This window comes from Typha latifolia, chromosome 2, assembly GCF_019914945.1.
Source record: "Typha latifolia isolate L0001 chromosome 2, TyphaL0001v2, whole genome shotgun sequence".
NCBI lineage: Eukaryota > Viridiplantae > Streptophyta > Magnoliopsida > Poales > Typhaceae > Typha > Typha latifolia.
In genome coordinates, this window is record NC_133087.1 from 3,776,079 (window position 1) to 3,798,943 (window position 22,865).

General features: G+C 38.8%; 5 protein-coding genes across 5 annotated transcripts; 3 read left to right on the top strand and 2 right to left on the bottom strand.

Annotated features, from left to right (window-relative positions):
* On the top strand, positions 1 to 2,578 carry LOC140781384 (cytokinin dehydrogenase 6-like). Its single transcript, XM_073127332.1, has 5 exons — positions 1 to 538; positions 629 to 756; positions 906 to 1,175; positions 1,725 to 1,990; positions 2,278 to 2,578. The coding sequence occupies exons 1-5, from the start codon at positions 1 to 3 to the stop codon at positions 2,576 to 2,578; spliced, it is 1,503 nt and encodes a 500-aa protein (XP_072983433.1).
* A 628-nt stretch (positions 2,579 to 3,206) lies between these two features.
* Positions 3,207 to 5,540, top strand: LOC140782576 (putative pentatricopeptide repeat-containing protein At1g17630). The gene has a single exon (XM_073129211.1). It carries the CDS (start codon positions 3,250 to 3,252, stop codon positions 5,383 to 5,385), a length of 2,136 nt encoding a protein of 711 aa, XP_072985312.1. The 5' UTR covers positions 3,207 to 3,249; the 3' UTR covers positions 5,386 to 5,540.
* A 154-nt stretch (positions 5,541 to 5,694) lies between these two features.
* On the top strand, positions 5,695 to 12,008 carry LOC140782577 (DEAD-box ATP-dependent RNA helicase 20). The gene is made up of 10 exons (XM_073129214.1): positions 5,695 to 5,914; positions 5,992 to 6,254; positions 7,683 to 7,862; positions 7,970 to 8,131; positions 8,459 to 8,613; positions 10,019 to 10,111; positions 10,201 to 10,286; positions 10,366 to 10,592; positions 10,689 to 10,919; positions 11,485 to 12,008. Exons 1-10 carry the CDS (start codon positions 5,859 to 5,861, stop codon positions 11,544 to 11,546), a joined length of 1,515 nt encoding a protein of 504 aa, XP_072985315.1. The 5' UTR covers positions 5,695 to 5,858; the 3' UTR covers positions 11,547 to 12,008.
* Positions 12,009 to 13,223: 1,215 nt separating this feature from the next.
* LOC140782291 (cytochrome P450 90D2-like) lies at positions 13,224 to 17,377 on the bottom strand. The gene is made up of 8 exons (XM_073128781.1): positions 16,985 to 17,377; positions 16,505 to 16,829; positions 16,031 to 16,180; positions 15,670 to 15,918; positions 15,103 to 15,192; positions 14,788 to 14,973; positions 14,392 to 14,516; positions 13,224 to 13,974 (listed from the first exon to the last, which is right to left on the bottom strand). The coding sequence occupies exons 1-8, from the start codon at positions 17,203 to 17,205 to the stop codon at positions 13,887 to 13,889; spliced, it is 1,434 nt and encodes a 477-aa protein (XP_072984882.1). The 5' UTR covers positions 17,206 to 17,377; the 3' UTR covers positions 13,224 to 13,886.
* A 2,913-nt stretch (positions 17,378 to 20,290) lies between these two features.
* On the bottom strand, positions 20,291 to 22,357 carry LOC140782246 (uncharacterized). The gene is made up of 3 exons (XM_073128718.1): positions 22,223 to 22,357; positions 21,917 to 22,135; positions 20,291 to 20,729 (listed from the first exon to the last, which is right to left on the bottom strand). The coding sequence occupies exons 1-3, from the start codon at positions 22,269 to 22,271 to the stop codon at positions 20,605 to 20,607; spliced, it is 393 nt and encodes a 130-aa protein (XP_072984819.1). The 5' UTR covers positions 22,272 to 22,357; the 3' UTR covers positions 20,291 to 20,604.
* Between the last annotated feature and the right edge of the window lie 508 nt (positions 22,358 to 22,865).

Sequence of the window (22,865 nt, forward strand, 5' to 3'; positions counted from 1 at the left end):
ATGTCTCATTCCCTACCATCAGATGTGTTCCCTCTTGGCATCGCCACTAAGATCTTATTCGACGATAATGCCATCACCGCCGTCTCCTCGGATTTCGGCGGTATCATCGTAGGGCGACGGCCGTTAGGCGTGTTCTGCCCCTGGTCCGAGGATGACATTGTCCAACTAGTACGGTCGGCGTACGAGTCCCCGAAGCCCTTCAGTATCACTGCCAGGGGTCGTGGCCACTCCGACAGTGGCCAATCAGTTAGCACCGGCGGCATCACCATAGATATGCGGTCCTTAGCCACCGGCGCCCAGAGAATTAGGATTAGGGTGTCATCGGAGAATGGTTATTCTCCTTACGTGGACGTTGGCGCTGAGCAATTATGGTCCGAAGTGATGCTTGAGACATTGAAGAATGGCCTCAGCCCGCGGACTTTGCTCGACTACATGGACTTGACTGTGGGTGGCACACTCTCTGTAGGTGGGCTCAGTGGTCAGGCCTTCAGGTATGGACCTCAGGTCCGAAATGTCCATGAGTTGGACGTGATTACAGGTGCATATTAATTTTTATTGAATACTCCATATTCGTGCATCATTATCCACTCGTAAACTGTTAGAATTAACCTTAGTTATTTGAATTCAGGGAAAGGAGAGCTAGTGACTTGCTCAAAGAAGCACAACTCAGACCTTTTCTTTTCTGCTCTTGGAGGTCTTGGGCAGTTTGGAATCATCACTAGGGCTAGAATCGCCTTGCAACCAGCCCCAACAAAGGTAATGAATGACAGACTGTATACTACCTGCATGCATGGTAAATATATATATATATATATATATATATATATATATATATATATATATATCTGGCTGATATCAATATTTCTTACTGTTTTAAATGAAACCACGTACTATAAATCCTGCAGGTGAAATGGGTCGGATTGGTCTACACGGACTTTGAGGCCTTCACCGGAGACGAGGAGTACTTGATAACTTTAGATGGGACCACAGGAAAGAAGAAAGGATTCAACTACATTGAAGGATTCGTCTTTCTTGATCACAACCAAGTAAGCTCCCCTTTCTTCTCCGACGAGGAGGTGGCCAAGATCAGCGCTGTCACGTCCGAGCACGGTGGCGCCTATTTCATTGAAGGTGCCATTTATTACAGTGATGACACTGCATTTACTATAGATCAGGTAAGAAAGTAGAAATTTTAGATTACAAAAAATGAATTTTCCTTTTAGGTTATATATATATATATATATATATATTCTCAATTTATTGCAGGAATATGTACCTGAGTCTCCAAAACTTTAAAAGAAATAAGTTGAACCGTCTTTGCTTTAAAAGTGATTCACTATCAAAGCCAATGTTTATATTGCTACTGTTTTCTTAGAGTTACTCTTTTATATATGCTTTAATTGGAATAGTCATAAATTTTCACCATCTCTTAAAAAAGAGAAGATTATACTGGCCAAGCGAGCCGACTCGTTTGGCTCAGAAATAAATATAATTCTTGAACTTAAAATCCTATCTAGTATTTGACTCGTTTGGCCTATAAATCAAGCTCCTTCAAAGCTTAGCTCAAATAGCTTGAATCACACTAATTAACTTTTGGATAAAAAATGGTCAGAATACCTATGAATTATTAATCAGTTTTCAACTGTTATATTTGAATATATACGAAGGTCAAGATCTCAATTTTCAGTCTCTGTGAAATCAAAGGAAGTTGGTCAAATTGGCAGGAAGTAGAGTCCATACTTGAAGGTCTACATTACACCAAGGGATTCAAGTTCATCCGTGAGCTCTCCTACACCGGGTTCGTCGATCGGGTCCAGTGCGAGGAGGAGAAGCTTCGAAGGGTTGGCCTTTGGGATATCCCTCACCCATGGCTCAACCTGCTTGTGCCCAAGTCCAGGATCCATGACTTCCATGAAGGTGTCTTCAAGGGAGTCTTCAAGCAAGGCAACACCATGGGTGTTATCTTGATCTACCCATTAGGCAAGAACAAGTAAGTGACGACTATCTCTTTGCCAATTATTCAGCTAAAATGCAGTTGATGTGCATGATTTAAACGTAAGCTTATTCTTCAAGTGCAATATTGTGCTATTGGGTCATAAGTTAGTTGAATAATATATAATTATTCTTTTCCTTTCATGACCTATATATATGTGATGGATAAAACTATACAAATAGTCTAAACAATTAGGGATTCGAGGCACTTGTCTAAATTGAAAATAGATATATAAGATAAAATGATTCAATAATTTGATCTTACTTGTGTTTGATAATAATTAGGTGGGATGAGAGGATGTCTTTGGTTTTTCCAGAAGAGGAAGTGTTCTACAAGATCGGATTGCTATTGTCGTCGTTCCCGGTGAACTTGGGGTGCGTGCTGAGACAGAGAGATGAAGTACTTAGATTCTGTGAGAAGAATAAGATTGAAGCGAAGCAGTACTTGCCTCATTATAAGAAGATTGAGGATTGGATGAAGCATTTCGGATCCAAATGGGATCGGTTTGTAGAGATGAAGAAGAAGTATGATCCAAAGGCTATATTGGCTCCTGGGCAATGTATATTTTCTTCTCCTCTCGTCTAACTTTGTTTTTTTGGTAGTATAATCATATCAATACCAAGTTTGGAACATAATTTAGGCCTTGTGGCCCGTTAGCTTTGATTGTGGAGAAAATTTGAGATGATCTTATTCATATGTTAAGCAACTATTAAGGTTGTTACAGAAGAAATTTACCAAATATGCAACTACCAACGATACAATTGCGTTAAAAGTAATTAAATGAGTTACACGAGTCATAAATAAATAAATAAGTTATTAGTCGCATAATTTATTAAAATTTATATAAATTTTTTTTTATTATAAATGAGTTAGTCACGTTATAAATAGTTAATTGAGTCATAAATATGTTATCGTGTCGTAAACGAGTTGGCGAATCATAAATGGTTAAACATGTTGGTGTAATAAATACGAATATAATTTACTTAATAATAGGGTTGACCTATTTATGACACGATTCTAATTAAATTAAACTTAATTTTATGTAAAATTATATTAGGATGTAGAGTTATCGGGTTGGATTAACTTTTGCTATCATGTAAAAGTAAACCCATGGCACATAAAAAATTGAGGTAAAACGGTTAAGGAGAAGAATTTAATCATTTATACCCCCTGCCACTTATAACATATTTTGAGGTACATACCATTTCCCGTTTAATAGGAAACTTTACAGCAATCAAACGGCAAATGAGACCCATATGCTCCCGACTTCTCTCTCCTCCTCTCGCAGTTACTTTCCTATAACTTCCCAACTCTCCTATCGTCTTCGCCTCTCCTCTCTCTCCTCCACCTCCCATTCCCTCTCGCCTAATGTCCGACACCTCGCCTGCACTACCCTCGACCTTCTCCTTCAACGATGCGCTACCCCTCGCGAAGCCAAGCAACTTCACGCCCACCTCCTCCTCTCCTCCTCTCGCGTCTCCGCCTTCCTCTCCTCCCATCTGATCTCCGCCTACGCCCGTCTCGGTCAACTCTCCGACGCTGTCGCGGTCTTCCTCGCCAGCGCCGACCACCACCGTGACTCCTCCCTCCTTTGGAATTCCATTCTCCGCGCTCACCTTGCCCATGGCCGTGAGAAAGATACCATCTTGCTCTATTCCCAGATGCGGGCTGTTTTCTCCCTCCCTGATTGCTTCACTTTTCCTCTCGTCTTAAGGGCTTGTGCCGCTCTTGGTGTCTTTAAACTGTGTGCTTCTGTACACGGTCATGCTGTTTCCATGGGTTTGCAATGCCATCTCCATGTAGGCAATGAATTGGTCTTGATGTATGGCCAATTTGGTCGGATGGGAATCGCCCGGAAAATGTTTGACGCAATGCCAGTGAAAAATGTAATGTCTTGGAACACCTTGCTCTCTGGGTATTCGATGAATTGCGATTCTGAAGCTGCCAATGAAGTTTTCCGGCGGATGGAAGATGCTGGGACGGAGGCAAATCCGGTGACATGGACAACATTGTTGTCGGTGCATGCTCGATGCCGGAGGCATGAGGAGGTTGTCGATTTGTTTTGTGAGATGAGGGCAAGGGGAGGGAAAGGCACTGCAGAAGCCATGGCAGTGGTTTTGTCGGTTTGCCCTTATATTGGTGGCGCAGCATTGGATAAGGGGAGGGAAGTACATGGATATGGTGTCAGGTGTGGCTTTGAGCAGTATCCCTTTGTGAGGAATTCATTGATATGCATGTATGGGAAGCTTGGGAATAGGGAAGAGGCCGAGAGGTTGTTTACGCAGGCTAAGGTCAAGGATTTGGTATGCTGGAATGCATTGATTTCGGCCTATGCTGCTGCTGGGTTGTGTGACAAAGCTTACGAGATCTTTGCTCTAATGGAGGAAGCAAAGGAGGTGTCTCCCAATGTAGTGAGTTGGAGTGCAGTTATCGGCGCATTTGCGTCAAATGAGATGATAGAGGGGGCTCTGGAGCTCTTCAGGCGAATGCAGCAATCTCGGCTTTCGCCCAATTCTGTCACAGTCGCCACTGTTCTATCAGCTTGTGCAGAGTTATCAGCACTGAAGCTTGGTAGGGAGATCCATGGACATACAATTAGAGGCGCCATGGATCGCAACTTGTTGGTTGCAAATGGGCTCCTCAACATGTATGCAAAGAGTGGAAGTCTCCGTGATGGGCGCTTAGTGTTTGATCAAATAGATGACCAAGATCTCATATCATGGAATTCTATGATCGCTGGGTATGGGATGCATGGATTATGTGACGAAGCTCTTGCCACTTTCGACGACATGGTTAGAGTCGGTTATGAGCCCGATGAGGTTACATTCATTGCCATGGTGTCCGCCTGCAGTCATGCCGGCCGTGTTGCTGATGGTCGCCAGTTATTCGATCAGATGATTGAGAAGTACAAAATTTCGCCGTCCATGGAGCATTATGCTTGCATGGTGGACCTTCTTGGACGCGCAGGATTGCTAAGGGAAGCGGCGGAGCTCATAGAGAAGATGCCAGTGAAGCCAAACCTTTGTGTTCTGGGGGCCTTGCTGAACTCTTGCAGAATACACGGGAATGCGGCATTCGCAGAGGATACTGCAGCTAGAGTTTTGGGGATGGAAGGGGAGAGCACTGGGAGTTACATGCTGCTGTCAAACACCTATGCTGCTTGTGGAAGGTGGGAGGACTCGGCAAGAGTAAGAGTTATGACCAAGGTGAGAAGTTTGAAGAAGAATCCTGGGCAAAGCTGGATTGAGGTAAGGAATAAGGTGCATGTCTTCTCAGCAGGAAGTATATTACCTCCTGGTGCAGAGGGCATTTATGTGGTTCTTGAGGATTTGTATCTACAAATGGAGGCAGAGAATTACGCCATAGAAGAGTTGCATTGCGACTGTGTGTGACTGAAGAAGAACAGGCAGTGGGTCCCGTGCGATGATGTTATTCTATCGAACTATGTATAAGAAAGACCATCATCCTACGGTGTAACAAATTTCTCTAATTTTTTATTTTCTTTTGAAAAAAGAAATGAAAAGATTATGGTACTAATCTACACTAATCAAACCCAACAAAACTCGAGTCTGAATCTAAATCTCTGTGACCAATTACACATGACATGCGTTTGTCCTAACTCGAACTAGACCGGACTCAGATCCATTCGCTGACCCCATTCCTCGTCAATCTTAGACCAATCTAGCCTTCACTAATAAATCACCATCATCCTTCACCTTTCGTTCTCCTCCTCTCTCCTCCTGCTTCCAAAACCCTTGTTTCCCTCTTCTTCGCTTCGTCTGTTCTCTGTCTCACCTCCTCTTTTTCCTCTAATCCGAGCCCGGCAAAGACGAAGACAGGCTTCCAAAGCGGATACAATCCAACCATGAGCCGCTACGATAGCCGCGCAGGCGACCCCGGCTCCTACCGTGAACGGAGAAGGTGAATCTAAACCCCAAAACTACCCTTAGCCCTAGAGGAAGAAGACGTTCTGAATTAGTTCTATCTGGTTGTTTCAGTGATGGGGGATTTAGCGGCGGTGCTTCGAGCTACGGGAGGGGATTCGAGTCGTCGAGCAAGAGAGAAACGGTGGCCAGCGGCGGAGGCGCCGCAGAATTGGACGGGCTGAACCACTTCGACAAGAATTTCTACGTGGAGTCGCCGTCCGTGGCGGCGATGACGGAGGCCGACGTGGTGGCATACCGCCGGAAGAGGGAGATCACGGTCGAGGGCCGGGATGTCCCAAAACCCGTGAAAGAATTTCGCGATGTTGGCTTTCCAGGTCTTTCTTCCTCTCTCTCTCTCTCTATCTCTCTCGTCCTTGTGTTTCTAACTTGTCAACTGAATCATTTGGAGATTGGGTTTGGATCATTGTTCCATTGTCGAGCATGATTTGTATTAGAGGGAGTGCTTAAATTGATCCTGAAGAATTGCATCCAAGAACCTGCAGTGCAATTGTAGCTTGTTTAGATGAAGATGAAGTTATAGTCATTTACTTCCTTTTTTTTTAATTAACTACTATTAGTTTCAGTGCCCTAGAAACATATTTTTCATTATCAGAGTAATATCCTTCTTCCACGATAATAGCTACGGCCCATTTAGGTTAAATTCTTAGCAGATGCAAAATAGGAACAATACCAGTTTACTAATGTGGAACGAATATGGAATGGAATCCAAGACCTTAATAAGTTTATATTGCTAATGGAAACATTGATACCATTTTAGAATGAAAGTGTGTCGGTCACAATCCTGAACCTTCACAGGTCACATAGGAATTAGCCACCTTTAGATATCTGACAATCAATTTGTAATGTTATCTTCATTTCGATGCATGATTTTACTTCAGTTCCATTCCTTATGCTACTCTTAGCTTACTCACTTGAAAACTTTAGATTCCAATGTATATTTTTGCCATTCTAGACTCATCAAGTACAATTAAAGGTGAATCTAATGCTCTTCTTTTGGTTTTAGTGGCATATGTCTTTTATAAATTTTTTATCATTGCAAGAGAGGGTTGGGAAGGTAGGGTTCGGCAATAAATCTTATGTTACAATGTGCTCGTTCCTAAAACCATATGTTATGTGCACACCTCTCATATCTGTTTATATTGGTGTCTGGATTAGTTTATCCCCCTTTTAATATTCAGTCTTGATTCTTTTGGTATAGAAAATGAAGATTTCTGTTAGGATTTTGACCTTTCGAGTTCTGCCTAAATTTGGTTTCTTCATTATGTTCTATTTGTACAGATATTGTCCTAAATTTGGAACAATAATCTTGGACTTGTCATTGACTAGTTATTTTTATTTTCCTTTCTTTTAACTTGCATATATAGGGAAGAAGAAGGAAGATGAGGAATAGTATGCCTTTGTGAACATAAGCATCTGCTTATTTTTTTCTTTTCAATATTACAGTTTTTTCCGTGTCCTAGTAATTTATATTTAGTTTTTGTTTCTTTTATTCTGCATCTATAGAAAAAACGAAGGAAAGAGAAAAAGGACTTCAGTGTGCTTTTGTGAACAAAAACATCTTATTTCTTTCTTTTTTAATACTACAGCTATACTTTTCAATGAAATCATGATTATCCAAAAAAAACCTTGTAAATCTATCTTGACCATCATGTGGTTTTACCTTGCATCATGTGCATGCCAAATGGATTGCTAGATCGTGTGCAAGATGGTATAATTTCATAATAGTATCTTCAATTTTGCAGAGTATGTTTTGCAAGAAATTGCGAAAGCTGGCTTTGTTGAGCCGACTCCTATTCAAGCACAAGGTTGGCCAATGGCTTTAAAGGGTCGTGATCTTATTGGCATTGCCGAAACAGGATCAGGAAAAACACTTGCCTATTTGCTGCCTGCTATTGTTCATGTAAATGCTCAGCCAATTTTAGGTATTAAAATAATCATAATATGCTCCTTGTCTTCATTAACTTCTTCCAAAATTTGACTATAACGAGTTTTGTGTTAATGATATTTGTTTCTCTTGTTTCTTATTAAGGTCCCGGTGATGGTCCCATCGTTTTAGTATTGGCTCCGACACGAGAGCTTGCTGTTCAGATACAGCAAGAGGCAACTAAATTTGGGGCTTCATCTAAGCTAAAGAACACATGCATATATGGTGGGGTTCCAAAGGGACCGCAAGTTCGTGATCTCCAGAAAGGTGGGTAATATTGATGCTATAGTATATTAAGTTGCATTGCAAATTATACTTTATTGAGGACCTATCAATGGCTGTGTCATCATATCTTGGCAAATTTTCCAAAGGAGGTGGCTGGAACAATTGCTGAAAGAATTACAATATCAGAAGAAGAGTTCAAATTCCGATTCTTTTTTTTAATTGTTCCTCTGCTTACTGTATGCTCTTGATCAGTACTAAAGATAAAAAGGATTATGATTCTGACTCTAATGGATGAGATTAGGCTTGTTTCACTTGCTTGCTGTCGAAAAGTTTGATAATGATACTTATAGTTTTTAATGTGTATTTTAGGTGTTGAAATAGTTATTGCTACACCTGGCCGATTGATTGATATGTTAGAGTCACACCATACAAACTTAAGGAGGGTAACATATCTCGTTTTGGACGAGGCAGACCGTATGCTGGACATGGGTTTTGAGCCTCAGATCAGGAAAATAGTTTCGCAGGTATATTGGTTACTTTTTATTTTTTTGAACATTCTATCCCTTCTCGTTTTATGCATGGTTCTAACAGTTCTGTTTATTTGAGCATTCCTAGGTATCGCCATTTCACAATCTCACATATTGGCCTTAAGGAAGAACAAGCAGAACTTTTTTATGTTATTTTGTTTGTTTTTCGTTTATTTTTCTCAAATTAATACTTCTCATGCAGTCATGCTTAGTGCTCTTGTTTTTAAAAATATGGATAACATATTCTTGATACTTCTTTTGTGATGGCATGTGGATGTACGATTGTACGCCTTACCCCCATATCGAGATTGCAAAGTAGAAAATCTCACAAATGATGCTGGAAAATGTAGGCCACTCAGTTATGGTCCAATTAGATTATGCTAGTTGAAGATCACAACATGGTAGATTAAGTTTGAAGAGCTAGTCTAAAAATGCTATAGGCTAATTTATTATATATGCGATAAAAAGATTAAACAGGCACCAAATAGTATATCTTAACATAAAGCGGCAAAAGAATAGAGTCAATAGACTATATCAAACTAAACTTGAATCATACTTTAATACGGAAAGATAGTCATTTTATCATTTTTTTTCTTTAGTCCAACACATAAATCTGGTTCTGGTATCCCTTATTTGTTAAGGTGATTGAATGGACAAGATGGGTAAATGGGTACGACTACCTATTCATGTAGAGAGTAGAGACTCGTTTTCCATTATTGTACACACTTCAATTGATGCTGTAAAATAAGACACTACAATTACAACTTCTGTTTGGTCTTTTAGCTCTATCCTAACTTTGTCTTCTCTAAGCCTTTTCCCTTCAATATGCTATCACCTATGAATCACTATTATAAAGTGGGATAACTCCTTCTGTAGATTTTCATGATATGGTGCCAGAGTCCTTGCAAAGGGTAAATTTAACATGGTTGGTAGCTAGGTATGTTGGCATATATTTGCGAAATGTTGTCTTTTATTGTCTTATATATTTGTCATAAGTCATAACACTCAGAAGTTAAGTTTGTATCTTGTAATAAGTTTTTGAGTATAAGAAATAATCACATAGATCACATAAGAAGTAGAAGAACCAAAACTGAGGATGGAGTAAGAAAAAGTAGCTATAGGTTTGACTTGTATTATCTTCAAGAAGAAAGATAAATTGAAGCATTTTTTTCATAAGTGAGCATCGAGCAATGGCCTCCTGACAATGGTCATCTATTTTGCCTCAATTTGTTTGGGTGAAGTGTCAGATATGACTTTCTGCATTGCAGTTCACCTTGTGTTTTCAGAAATACTGGAGACAGAACATATATTCCTTTCACTATTGTTTGATATACTTAATGATTTTGCTACATTTTGAAAGTAAAATGAATAAATGTGCTATAATCTGTCTTTTTCATTGTAGATTCGTCCGGATCGTCAAACTCTATACTGGAGTGCCACTTGGCCTAAGGAAGTTGAACAGCTTGCAAGGCAGTTCCTGTACAACCCATACAAGGTAAATGGCTAAGCAAGGTTTTCAGGTGTGTTCGTTACATAATATCATCTTTACCACATCTGACAGATCAGACATCTGACATGAGACAGGTGGTCATTGGTTCTATAGACCTGAAAGCTAATCATGCTATTCATCAGCGAGTAGAGATTGTATCCGAAAGTCAGAAATATAACAAGTAAGGCGTCCTTTATATGGGTGATTTTGCTGGGCAATGCTTAAGCACCATGTAAACTCACATTTCTTGTTTATGTCAGATTGGTCAAACTGCTGGAGGACATAATGGATGGAAGCCGCATTTTAATATTCATGGATACCAAGAAGGGGTGTGACCAGATAACAAGACAACTGAGAACAGATGGTTGGCCTGCTTTGTCAATTCACGGTGATAAAAGCCAAGCTGAGAGGGATTGGGTCCTATCTGAGTTTAAATCTGGGAAGAGTCCTATTATGACTGCTACTGATGTTGCTGCTCGTGGTTTGGGTACGTGTGCTGCAGAAGACATCTAATCTTTAATGCTCTTTTACATTAGGAGTATTTCACAGTTACTAACCGTGTTTTTTTTTCTTCTGGAAATAGATGTGAAGGATGTAAAATATGTAATCAACTATGACTTTCCCGGATCATTAGAGGATTATGTTCATCGCATCGGTCGAACTGGCAGAGCTGGAGCGAAAGGAACAGCATATACGTTTTTCACAGCCGCTAATGCCAGATTTGCTAAGGATCTAATTAATATATTGGAAGAAGCTGGGCAGAAAGTCAGTCCTGAACTAGCTGCAATGGGTCGTGGACCCCCTCCCCCATCAGGTCTGTATTCCTGATATTATAATTTTGCCAGATTGTTCATTCCCACCTAACAAGATGCAATAAAAAGGCCTATGAAGATCTCATTGCTGTTAAATATCACGGTCTGACATTATTATCCAGTGCTGATCTCTTGATCATTGACCTAGTACCTGAATGGTGCAGTACTTAGCAAAAATCAAATAAATGTTTCTTTGCTACCTTATACTGTTGAGCATCATGGTCTAGACATCTTTCTATATTTAGTAGATATTTTGCCTTGTGTGGCCTATTATGTCTGACTGTCTGTTTGATTGGTGAAGTCTGAGATGCTTTTTGTCTAATAGATCTTCTCTTTGAAGCTAATTTGATCTGATATTGGCATCTTGGGTCTGGTATATCCTGGCTGTTGTTACATGTTACATTAGACAAAAATATGAAAGAATAAGTTTAGCAATTTTTTCTTCAGCTGCTCCAAATCTAAACCCAAGTTGTATCATAGTAAGTATTTTCTTTTAAAACCAACAAATGGACTCTGTCTCAATACCAATGTTTTCTAAGAGTAAGATATTGATTTCATTCTTCGCAGGTGGTCATGGGGGGTTTCGTGATCGTAATAGGGGCTTTGGTGGTGGCCGCTCATGGAGCTAATATGTAGCGACTGGCATAATCGAAGAAGAAGATCAGATCCTTGTTTCTAGGCCATGTATTGCTTGCTTCCTTGCAGATGCTCTGCCTAGTTCGCATCTTGCTAATTTGAGCCTATAACACCATTAACAAGCAGCTGAGCTAGGCAGTAAGCTTTGTAAGATGTAGCACACATGCGAGCTTTTAGTGAAGGATTTATAAAGGTTAATCTTGATGTTAGGGTTATAATTTGAAATCAGTCCTATTTTTTTTCTAGATATAGAGCAACTTAAACCTATTCCATGGATACCTATGACAGAAGAGTGTACCTCTCTCTTTGGTATCCCTTCACAACCTTCTGAGTGAAGCAACTATTCTCCCAAATTGCAGTGTGCATGTAATCATTATTAAACGGTGGGGTAATTTGACACCGGCTTCACTTTCGGCTTTAACAAGGTGTTAATATGATCAGGTTTTTATTGTGCTCCTTTTTATCTGGATGATGGGCTGCTTTGTTTTAAATCGTGGACTACCTTTTTGGGGCTTGCAGACCAATTTGACTCTGGAGGTGCTGAGTCTGAACTGGTGGACCTTTTTGCAGATATTGTACTATTCAATCATTCTTGGGGCCCTGGTTTCTTATGATTGGTTCTGGTTCTTCATATCGTATCCTAGTTGTCATTGATATATGAATATCTGATCTGGTATAACTTTGGTTGTTTGCTTGGCATTGTCATTTAGAATTAGACGTGGTGCCTGAGGCGAGCCAAATCTTATGCTTTTTTTTTCCTATTTTTGAGAGAGAGATAGAGAGAGAGAGAGAGAGAGAAATGAGGTGAGCTGAATCTTCTGTTAGCAAGGCCCGGAGAGAAGTAACTCTTAATTAGTTTAATTCCCAGATTTTGTACTGGATGTGAAATCCTGAAGCATAATACAGGCGTTGATCGAAAGATGCCTTTATCTTGAATGAGATGATGTGCACTTTACGTCAACTTTTTGGATCACAGGGAGATGATAGCTTTGACTTGATCTCAAAAGTGGTGTTTTCTCTCATCTTCGGTAGGAACCTACCAATTATGAAATCTTTAGGAAAGTATTCTTATTTACAGTCTTTTCCTATAATTCTTTATTGGCACGAGAGAGGAAGTATTTCTACAAACAGGGGGTGCCTTATGTGAGAATTTCCAAAAGAGAACACTAGCATACATAAAAACATAATGTTTGCATGGACCAACTACAAGATATAGGATTGCCATAGGGAGGGTCTGGACCAAAACTCCACACATCTTAGTGCAGGCCACTGCTAGATCACAGAAGGGTACTAAATATCCCTCTCTTTTGTTGAGAGGAAGTTTTAGGCAATGTAAGGGTCCAACCCTCCACTTAAAACTGAGCTCTGATCTCTCCTTCCCTTTTCAAAAGAGTGGGTCTACAAGACTGCAAATATTGCAGTACTGCACCTAGTGGTTGAGGAGCACATCTATGTTGCCATAGTTGGTATATGGTCTCAGTCACTGGTCTTTTTAAAACTTGTCTTCTCCAATAGAAGATCTTTTCAAATTTTAATTAAAAGAAAAATAAACACCCAATAATTAGGGCTAAATGCATCCTTTTCCAGTAGGCCAGCTATCATGTTTTAGGAATTTGTTCATCAACAAGTTGAGATAGTGCTAATGTGTGATTGTATATAAGCACTATGACTCAAAAAAAGAAGAACCTTAATTAACACTTGAACATGGGCCCCGCCCTATTCCAATCAAAATTCGTACAGATCATCTAAAAATAAAAAAGTAGGGAGATTAAAAAGAGAAAAAGAAAGACTAGTTGGTGACTCGGTGTGCATGCCTTTGGGGGTATCTCCATCATTTCTCCTCCTTTGGATGCTAAAACTGAGACAGCAGCAGTAATGGAGGCAGAGTTGAAGTTTCCAAGAAGACTACTCTCTCTCTCTCTCTGCTGCATATCTCTATAGGCCCTGCATTCCACCCCCACTCCAAAGTTCACACTGCCCAAAACCATCCTTTCCCTGGTCAAAAATGTCAGACCCACACGCTTGACCCAAAACCCAAATTTAATTTCTCCCTTGGTATTTGTGCAAAAACCCAACTCTCTCTCTCTCTCTCTCTCTCTCTCTCTCCCTCTCTCTCTTCTTTTATTTATGACATACATTTATTCCTATCTCAATCAATATAATAATAGTAATAATAATAATAATAATAATAATAATATACATACATACATACAGCATTCCAAGTTCAACAGTAGGCCTGTCTGCCGCGCGCCCGGGTTGCAGGAATTCGCTGCAGCTGATACTTGGCCGCTTCTGATCGGCTTCCGGCATAGAGTTGCGCTGGGTTCGATCGTCTACCTCTTTCTTGTCACTCGGATGGGAAGTCTTCTCTTCATCCTGACGGTGGGAAAATTTACAATGTGGTCCTCCTCGGCCACCCACCTGCATGTGGGCATACATACACCACAAGGGATCATGAAGAGGCCCCCCTTCCATCATGCACGCATGACATCATGATACCATCAAGAATTCAATGGGCATGCATGCACTTGCAATGCCCATCGCCACTTGATGGCCACATGCACATGATGCATGCATGTATTATTCGCTTTGTACACGCATATGTTTTGTATGTAGATGCATGCATCTATGAGTTACATTCTTAATTCAAACTTCATTAGTTAAATTTAGTTTGACATATATCTAAAGTAAACACATGCAGATGGAAATGCCATGCATGATGCATTTACGTGTGCTATATATAAGCTGCATGTACATAGTATACGCATTAGAAATATATACATATACATATACGTATATATAGTATCAGATCGATGTAAATTGGCAATATATACATACGTGAAGTTGGTGACCAAGTGATGTAAGAAGATGGAAGCTTCCAGCCTTGCCAAATCCAGTCCTGGACAAAGCCTTTGTCCACCTCCAAATGGAGTAAAGCTACTGGTATTGATCATGTCCTTCTCCTGTACATAGTCACGATCCAATCATGAGTAGAAGAAGAGAGTGCAATATTCAAACGTAAGCTATTGTACTATAAGAGAATTGAGAAGCCACTTTGTGCAGTTTGGTGCTACTGTTGGTTCTCCAACTATTCTAAAAGTTTAAATAAGCTAGCTTCTTAAAAACAATCTTTAAAAGACATTTTTAAAGAATTTAAGAAATGAATTTGAATTCATATACATTCAAATAAGAATCTGTTATTCTAATAAATATTTTACATTCGCATTCTCTTACCTTCCACCTCCATGGATTAAACTTGTAGGCATCTTTGTAGAGTTGATCGTCGAGGTGGATCGATCGAAAGTATGTGAAGACACACCATCCTTTAGGGATGAAGTGCCCTTTGATCTCGACGTCCCTCACCGCCTTGCGCATGATGCCGCTGATGATGTTACCCATTCGTAGCGTCTCTGTTATTACCTGTATAAATTTCATATGGCCCAACATTTATTTTTTGTTGTTAATTTGTGCAGTAGTTCATGTTGTTTATTTATTTATTTATTTTCCTTTTCTTTTGGTATTATCTTAGATATTGATCATGAAACTTACATTTTGAGTGAATGATAAGGACATGTAATCCGACCATTGCAATGATTCCCCAAGAGTTGACTTGTGAGTCTTGAATTGCATGTTTTCCTCCTGACAGTATCACAATTTTAGTAATAAAAGAATAAAATCCAGATGGCGTACGTAATTCCATCGTTTTGAACTTGTTGTTGTTAATTAATTGTTCTTCTTCGTCTACCATTTGTCTTGAGTTAGGGACAATCGTAATTCATAATTCTTTCTTTTCTTGTATCTAATTTTATTCTATGTGCGTAGTAAGTTTATGTTTACGCCATTTTATGTAATAAAGTAAACTAATCTATAAAACTTTATCGTTGGCGTGCAATTAAAACGTTAGCATAGGATGAGTCGAAAATTCTTATCACGTAACGCAAGGTCCAAAATAACAGCAAACTTTTGCATTAGTCAACGTCAACATCCTTAAGTTGACTTCACTAATAAAGTTAAAATCGATTGAATCAACTCAACGAATGCATCAATATTACGTTTTCCCTACTACTCAAAAAGAAAAAATAATTTAAGAATCAAGAGATAGTTGTTTTAATATACCTCTAATTCTCTGAGAGCAAGAGGGCATTCACTGAGGTACTTGACCGCTAAGGTGATAAGAAGTGGCACAGAATCCTCGGCCGGAATCATCAAATCGATCATGTTGTCGGAGATTAATTCGTCGGTAAGTTGTTCGCTATCGTCCTTGATCAAGACATCGACAGCATCTAGGGCGGCGGCATGGCGATCTTTCCTCTTCCTTTTTTCTTGGATGATTTCTTTTATTAGCATTGCCATCCTCTTCTTGGCCTGAAGGAATTAATGCTTCTTCTACGTTAGTAACGAATCTAACATAGTGGTCCATGGAATATATAGATATAGGCATAGATGTTATAGAAATGGGGCATGCACTACGACTCACCTTTAAAGATCTATAAAGCCTGCTCCCTGGTAGCTTAATGGGTAAAGACATCAAGCCGGCAATAAATTCTTGGAATTGTAGCTTGAGGAAGTTCATTTCTTTACTTGGCTTTAGACCAATCAAACCTTTCACTAGTATCTGGAACACAATCTGGTGATAGAAAAAGTGCCATGCAGTAGATCATATTGCCAATGTTAGCTCAACATACAAGATTGAAATGAGAAGAATCTAGCTTCATGTGTCTCTTCTTATTCCTACCATGATCTTTTATGAGATTCCATTGTAATTTAGTTAATTAAATGGCATAAGTAATAGGGTAGGGCATGCGCATTAACTCCAACAATCGTATCCAATTAATCTATGTGACGACATAAGTGCATGTGCACGTGCACGTGCACGTGCGACACTATTAGTGATCAAGAAAGAGTTTGTAGTTGTAGTAGTAGTAAGTAGTAGTCGTGGTGGTAAACTAACCAATTTGGCCTCATCTTGGACGTAGATGATCTGATCATCCTCCCAGTTCTTCATGGATGAGGCCACGTAACGTTGCATGTCGCCGGTGATCTGAGATTTGAGCTGCGGTGACTTGAAGAAGGCGCCGACGAGACCGTGGACTCGCCTTTGGAGGCTGCCATTGATCAAGAGGATGGACGACTTGCCCATTAACTCAGTGAGAGATTTAGGGTACGACGGCACGAAGGTCTTCGCGTCGCTCTGCAGGACGAAGCGGCTCACGTCGGCGTCGGTCGATACGATGGTCGGACTACCAAAGAGGTGAGACTTGAACACCTTCCCATACCTTATATTTAAAAGAAAAATTCCATTAAATATTGTTATCTTTATGTACATAAAGCAAGAGCTTTATGAATTAATGGAGGAAAAGAATCCATATATATATATATATATATATATATAAGGAAAAAAAGGATCGAAGAAGAGTACGAATAGACTCACAGGAGCCGGCGTTTGTCCATGAAGGTCTCCGGGCGAGGTGAGTAGGCATATGAAACGAATTCAAAGGTCTCACCAATGAGAGGCCACCCAAGATTGCCTCTTGGGAGTTGGGGTCTTCTCTTTCTTAACCTCTTTAGCTTGCAACTATTCCTCAAAAGGATCGCTAGTCCCACTGTAACCTTTGCCATGGCCATCCACATGATCCACATCCAAATGCCCATCGTGCTAAATTTTGGGTGTTTTGGAACTCCTAAAGATCAGGTGGAGACCGGAGAGAGAGAGAGAGAGAGAGAGAGAGAAGGGGGAAGAAGAGAGGTATGAGCAGCAGTTGTTCGAGAAGAAGAAAGTACAAGGGAGGGCTATTTGAAGGGGGTTTTTAGAGATCGATCTTCCTTTGCAATTAAATGGGTATATATATATATATATATATATATATATATATATATATATATATATAGATATAACTAGTGCATGCCCACATCTATGATAGTATCATGCGCACATGTGAGGCCCATATATCCAATAATACTACCAACCCAACTCTCATCATCAATTCATCACCATCTCTTTCTCTCTCTCTCTCTCTAGAAATAAAAAATAAAAAAAAATAAGTGGCCGAATGGGTTCCATGCAATGAGGCTCGCTGTCCATCTAATACAAACTGGTTTCCACACTTGACCCTTTAATTAAGATGGGTCCACAACTGGTGGCCATTTCTTTATGGCAAAAACTTTATCAAGGTGGCCGAATTTAAGTAGACTACCAAGCTCGATCTTTTGCTTAATTTCTCTTGACTGCTTCTTTGTTATGGTGTTATAGCATATACTTATATGTTTGGCTAATTATTCTCCCACTAGTGGTAGCATCTTTGTGTAGGATTAATTTACCTAACCAAAAGCATCTTTCTCAAAAGCTAGGGTTTAAGTAAGATATCACTAACGAAGAAGTTGGCAATTATCTTTTGGTGGTACATAATGACCTTGCCAGGGATAGCTTGCTACCTCAGCAGTTACTTATTTTGGCAACTTGTGATGTGTGACATGCTACTGTTCTCCTGTACTTAAGTTTGATTCCCTTTTTTTAATAAAAAAATCCCTTTTAATATTATAAAGAATCATATCCTTTTGTGGCTCCACTTGTTAAGTTAAACTATCTGGATTATTGCACTCAACAAAAAAAAAAATTTGTTTAATATTCTTATATGGTAAGGGATCTTTGCACCTAAAACCGAATTGATCTTACTTTTTTCAAAATATTGACATGCTACTAAGGAACTTTTGAAAATTATTGAGCACTTTTACTACTAAGTTGGTCGCACGGCCAACCCTAAGATGGTCTAATTGGAAGGGCAGCTTAGTAACCTAATTATTTGGACGATATTTAGTTTGGTACAATAGCTCGATGATATAGCAACTTGAAACTTAGATTGTGAGGTTTAATATATATATATATTAGCTAAAAGCTGGATGAGCGAGACCTCAATGTCTTTCTATAAAAGAGAGTTAAGTATTCAGGCTTTTAAGTGATAAAACAAATCATACTATTTCTACAAAATAACCAAAATAGGGGTCCAAATGGTTAAGCCTAAACAAAAAGGTATATTTGTCATTTACTTCAAAATAAGTTGTAGCTATTCTATCAATAATGTATTCCACTCCACTATGCTAACATCACATCCCTCACAAAAGTTGTTGATCATGTTCATATTATTACAGCAATAGCCTTCTATGTGATGCACTGATACAGTAACAGCTACCATGAGCAGTCTATGTAACTTTAGCATATAACAAACATTAGAATTTAGAAGAGATCGAGTTGGTGGGATATCAAACTATGATGTGATCATATTCATATCTATTCCCTATCCCTGTCAACATTATTCATCACACTACCCTTTCTTTTCCTCGGTCAATGAGATCTGACACCAAAACATGGCTGCGCCGTATTTTTGAATTGGTCTACTGATTGGAGTTTTTGACCAAACTAGCCTTTTTTTTTTTTTTTAATGGGTCGATCTATTTGGGTAAATATAATTCGAAGATAATCTATCTGAATCAAATGGATGGGTAGTAGACTTTAAATATATTTAAATTCAATACAAATATAAGATAGATAGAATTATTTAAACTTTTAGGAAAAAAATAAAGTAGTGTTTATGTTGAGACCTGATATGAACCCGACACGATAGATTAAATTTTTTTCAACACTACACTTGGAGATTTCCATTACCGTAGTCAAATCCACGTAGTTAATCTTATCCAAGATATGTCGGCATAACTTCCGGGAAGTGGAGTATTCCAATGGCACGAGGACAAGGGTCGAAGGTAGCAAAGTTGTTCACGTTTCAACTGATGGGGCGACACTAAATGGGGGAATTAGACGTATAATTAGATTTGATGAAACGTAAACATAGAAACTTGGATACGTCCAGGTTATCCAGCTCATGGTGTAGGATATTGCAAACCAAACTAGAGACTAATCGCAATGACACTGTCGTTTTGTATGTTTGTGATGGATCAGGGTTGTCTTGGCATGGACGAATATGTAATATATAAACAAACTAATGATTATTAATAAGAATAAAACTGCTATATAGACACTAAATAAGACTATCTTAAACACATATTACACTTGTATTTCTATTCTAAATAAGACATAAAATCATCAATATAATTCAATAATTGATTCCCATTAGCTCTTTCCTATTAGCCCATAGAAGAGGTCATGGGTTCAAATTTAGTCATGAACATTGTGGTAAAAAATTTCATTAGAGGACTCTATATGTATATATTTTGGGGTCCTTTGTAACTTATTTCTTAATAGAATTAGCCTAATTGTCTAAATATAAAATTATGAAAAAGAAAAAGAAAAAAAAATTATAACCTGGCGACAGAGAAAAGCATAGTCCTTTAATTGTATTAAAGGACAGCATTTTCCAACCAAAAAGCAAAACGCAACTATTTGGGCTGGCAGTGAAATGGACCCACAGATAAATAGGAAGCCCAAAATTCACAATCCTATCATGCAATTGATAAAGGCTTTATGCACTCAGCAGGAGATGAAGATTATTTACTGTAGTTCATGGAAAATTTGGAACTTGGGTATTACAGCCAAGAACTTGGGTATGAAAAAGAATCAACATTCATCCAAGTAGAATAATGTAGATTAATGCAACAGGGGCGAATTCACAATTGAAGGAGAACAGTCTTAAAAACACAAAATAGCTAAATGAGAAAATTACAGATGACATCCTACATTTTGACAATATGTGTAGGCATCTCTTTAGAAGTGTAAAGACAAAATCTCTTTAGAAGTGCAAAGACAACACCTCATTTATTGTAAAGGTATGATGCAGCCAGACAAACAAAAAGAACTGGCATACATTGTGTCATACAAGTTAGTTCTATCACACAAGATGGATTTCAGAGCATTCCATCAATAATAAGTTCATTATGATTTAACAAAAATAGTTTACAAGAAATTAACGTAGCTTCATTTGCTTTCATATTATTTTCAGTCGGCAAATATGATGAATACAACAGGTTTTCCGACAAGCAGACTTCCATGATTCCTCTGGATTCCTACCAAAGATTGCATTTGATTCAATGTTACTCATGAAATTAGGTCCACCGGCTGTTTACTCGGGAACTTCCAACTTTCTCAACTTGTGCAGAAGAAATCTCATGCCAAACTTTCTCCTGCTCCGCAGCTGATTGTCTCTTTCTCGTCCTCATAAATATATAAACTGCATATCAAAGTTCATTTGCTTCAGAAGACACGACACTACGACAGTATCATCCTTCTTCATAATTAAAACATGCTACTACATGGTCATGCCTAGTTTGGTACTCTGCCATTATGAGACTATATCTGCATAAGGTAACAATGGAATGAAATTCAAACTCCAACCAGTCTTATTTACAGAAACTTCCTTTCATCAGCATAAGCCACTATATATCACACCATCTGGGCATTGTTCATAAGTGTGAAAATGTACTAACATGTGATAACTCCATGGATATTGTTTTTTTTTTTTTTTTTTTTTTTTTTTTTTTTTTCTCACAAACATGCCGCAGCTCCTGTTTCATTGAAACTTAATAAGTGACAATCTTCTGCCAAGATTAACCACAAAAAGAACATCAAATACTCAATCAAAATTTATGGACCTCAAAATAAAAGGTCCTAACTAACACCACCAAACACCTCAAAAAAACAGCCAAATCCATGGACATTTGTTAAGCAAATGAGCCGCATCACATGGTACATGCATGCTATGACTAAATATACTTGTGCAATGCTTTAATGCCGGAAGTGTTATTGACATACAAACTTGGAACAGCAATAATTGCGAGGTCACCATCTAACATAAGGATGTGTTCTCATCAATTTGCAAAAGTAACAGCACTGCCATTGGTTTCAACATCGTTTAGCATCATAACCCTCATAGACGCTCTTACTAAGAATTCACTAGACACATAGAAGTGTGGAAAATAAAGGTTTAGATACTGCCATTGGTTTCTTTCTTTAATTTTCCTATATCTAAAACCACAAGGGACATAGAAACATTCAAGTATCTATATGCACTTGTCTTAGGAGCAGTTTTTTAGATCACGTCTACTATGCAAACTTGGTTGTCACCTGGTCGCAATTCAAGTCTATAAACCACTCGAACCTTTGCCTCATCGCCATCTCACTTCTCTATTAACCAGGGCAGGTAAACTTTCAAGTGCTTAAAGCATTTTCATAAGTTGCCACCTCTAACTGGAATGAAACGCTTAGGCATTTCGTCGAACAGTTGGTGAATACTATCTTTAGGAACCCCTGCTCTAAAATGTGATACGATTCCCAGTAACACTATAAACCCAAAACATAGTCAAAGAGGAGAATAGAAGCAAGAATTGTATCCTCCCAAATGGAACTAATCCAACTGACCTCCATATCCCACGAGCGCAAGCGGCATAATACGGCGGAGAAAGGGCTTTCGTGGCATGGACGGAGGAGGAAGAGGAGTGCAAGAGGTCGAATTCGCCGAAGGATAGGAGTGGAATAGACCGGGAGGAGGAGGAGGCAGTGGCAGCGGCGGTGGGGAAGGAGATGGATTGGGTATCGGGGACTTGGATAAGTTTATTCGCGCTTTCTTCTTCGATTTACCTGCAACAAGGAGAGCGAAATGAATAACTGCTCGTTATCCTCCTCTTATTCCTACCTATTCCCTGGACAACAGCTACTTTTATTCACCTTTGCTGGGTTTGCGATCGAAGAGCTGCGGCTTCTCTGGTGGCCACATTGTTGATTAATGCGATCGCCGATCGATCATGGAATAGCGAAGGCGGATAGGAACTTGGATTATCGCCTTCGCTCCTTGACTTATACTTAATCCCATCACTTCATAGTTTAGGATAGTTTTTTTTTTTTAAAGAAAAAAGAAAAAAGAAAAAAGAAAAAAGAAAAAAGGTTTAGGATAGTGGCAATGGATAATTTCCCCTTTAAAATACAATGGATAATTAAAAAGATTTACTCTATAAATAATAAATTACTTCATTAGTTCAGAAATTCAAATTTTGACAAAATTTATTTCTTAATTGAATGTTGCTAGCTTACATGTGAGCAATTTTTTGATGTTTTCACCATTGCAACAAGACGGTTGCTTTAGATGGTGCAATGTTTTCACTCGATTGTATGATTCTTATCATGTACATGAAATCTTATATTGTCATGATAATGGGGAATTCAACCTGAGCTTATGCATATTCCTATGAGGTTCTAATTCCAAATGCTTAGTTTGTCATGATAATAATAATTCAGACAGATTTTATTTCAAGAAAAAGATTAAATGGTGTAAAATTGTAAACCAAGTATAGTATTAGCATTTTTCTCAAAA

Excerpts from the sequence above, each read along its gene's own strand:
- LOC140782291 (XM_073128781.1), bottom strand. The coding sequence starts at position 17,205 with ATGGGCATTTGGATGTGGATCATGTGGATGGCCATGGCAAAGGTTACA. Across the intron at positions 15,193-15,669 it reads TTGCTCTCAGAGAATTAGAG|GAGGAAAACATGCAATTCAA; the intron begins GTATATTAAAAC and ends TGATACTGTCAG. Across the intron at positions 14,517-14,787 it reads TTAATCCATGGAGGTGGAAG|GAGAAGGACATGATCAATAC; the intron begins GTAAGAGAATGC and ends GACTATGTACAG.
- LOC140781384 (XM_073127332.1), top strand. The coding sequence starts at position 1 with ATGTCTCATTCCCTACCATCAGATGTGTTCCCTCTTGGCATCGCCACT. Across the intron at positions 539-628 it reads TGAGTTGGACGTGATTACAG|GGAAAGGAGAGCTAGTGACT; the intron begins GTGCATATTAAT and ends ATTTGAATTCAG. Across the intron at positions 1,176-1,724 it reads CTGCATTTACTATAGATCAG|GAAGTAGAGTCCATACTTGA; the intron begins GTAAGAAAGTAG and ends TCAAATTGGCAG.
- LOC140782576 (XM_073129211.1), top strand. The coding sequence starts at position 3,250 with ATGCTCCCGACTTCTCTCTCCTCCTCTCGCAGTTACTTTCCTATAACT.
- LOC140782577 (XM_073129214.1), top strand. The coding sequence starts at position 5,859 with ATGAGCCGCTACGATAGCCGCGCAGGCGACCCCGGCTCCTACCGTGAA. Across the intron at positions 10,112-10,200 it reads TCCTGTACAACCCATACAAG|GTGGTCATTGGTTCTATAGA; the intron begins GTAAATGGCTAA and ends GACATGAGACAG. Across the intron at positions 10,287-10,365 it reads GAAAGTCAGAAATATAACAA|ATTGGTCAAACTGCTGGAGG; the intron begins GTAAGGCGTCCT and ends TGTTTATGTCAG.
- LOC140782246 (XM_073128718.1), bottom strand. The coding sequence starts at position 22,271 with ATGTGGCCACCAGAGAAGCCGCAGCTCTTCGATCGCAAACCCAGCAAA. Across the intron at positions 22,136-22,222 it reads CGATCGCAAACCCAGCAAAG|GTAAATCGAAGAAGAAAGCG; the intron begins GTGAATAAAAGT and ends TCCTTGTTGCAG. Across the intron at positions 20,730-21,916 it reads TGCGCTCGTGGGATATGGAG|TTTATATATTTATGAGGACG; the intron begins GTCAGTTGGATT and ends TTTGATATGCAG.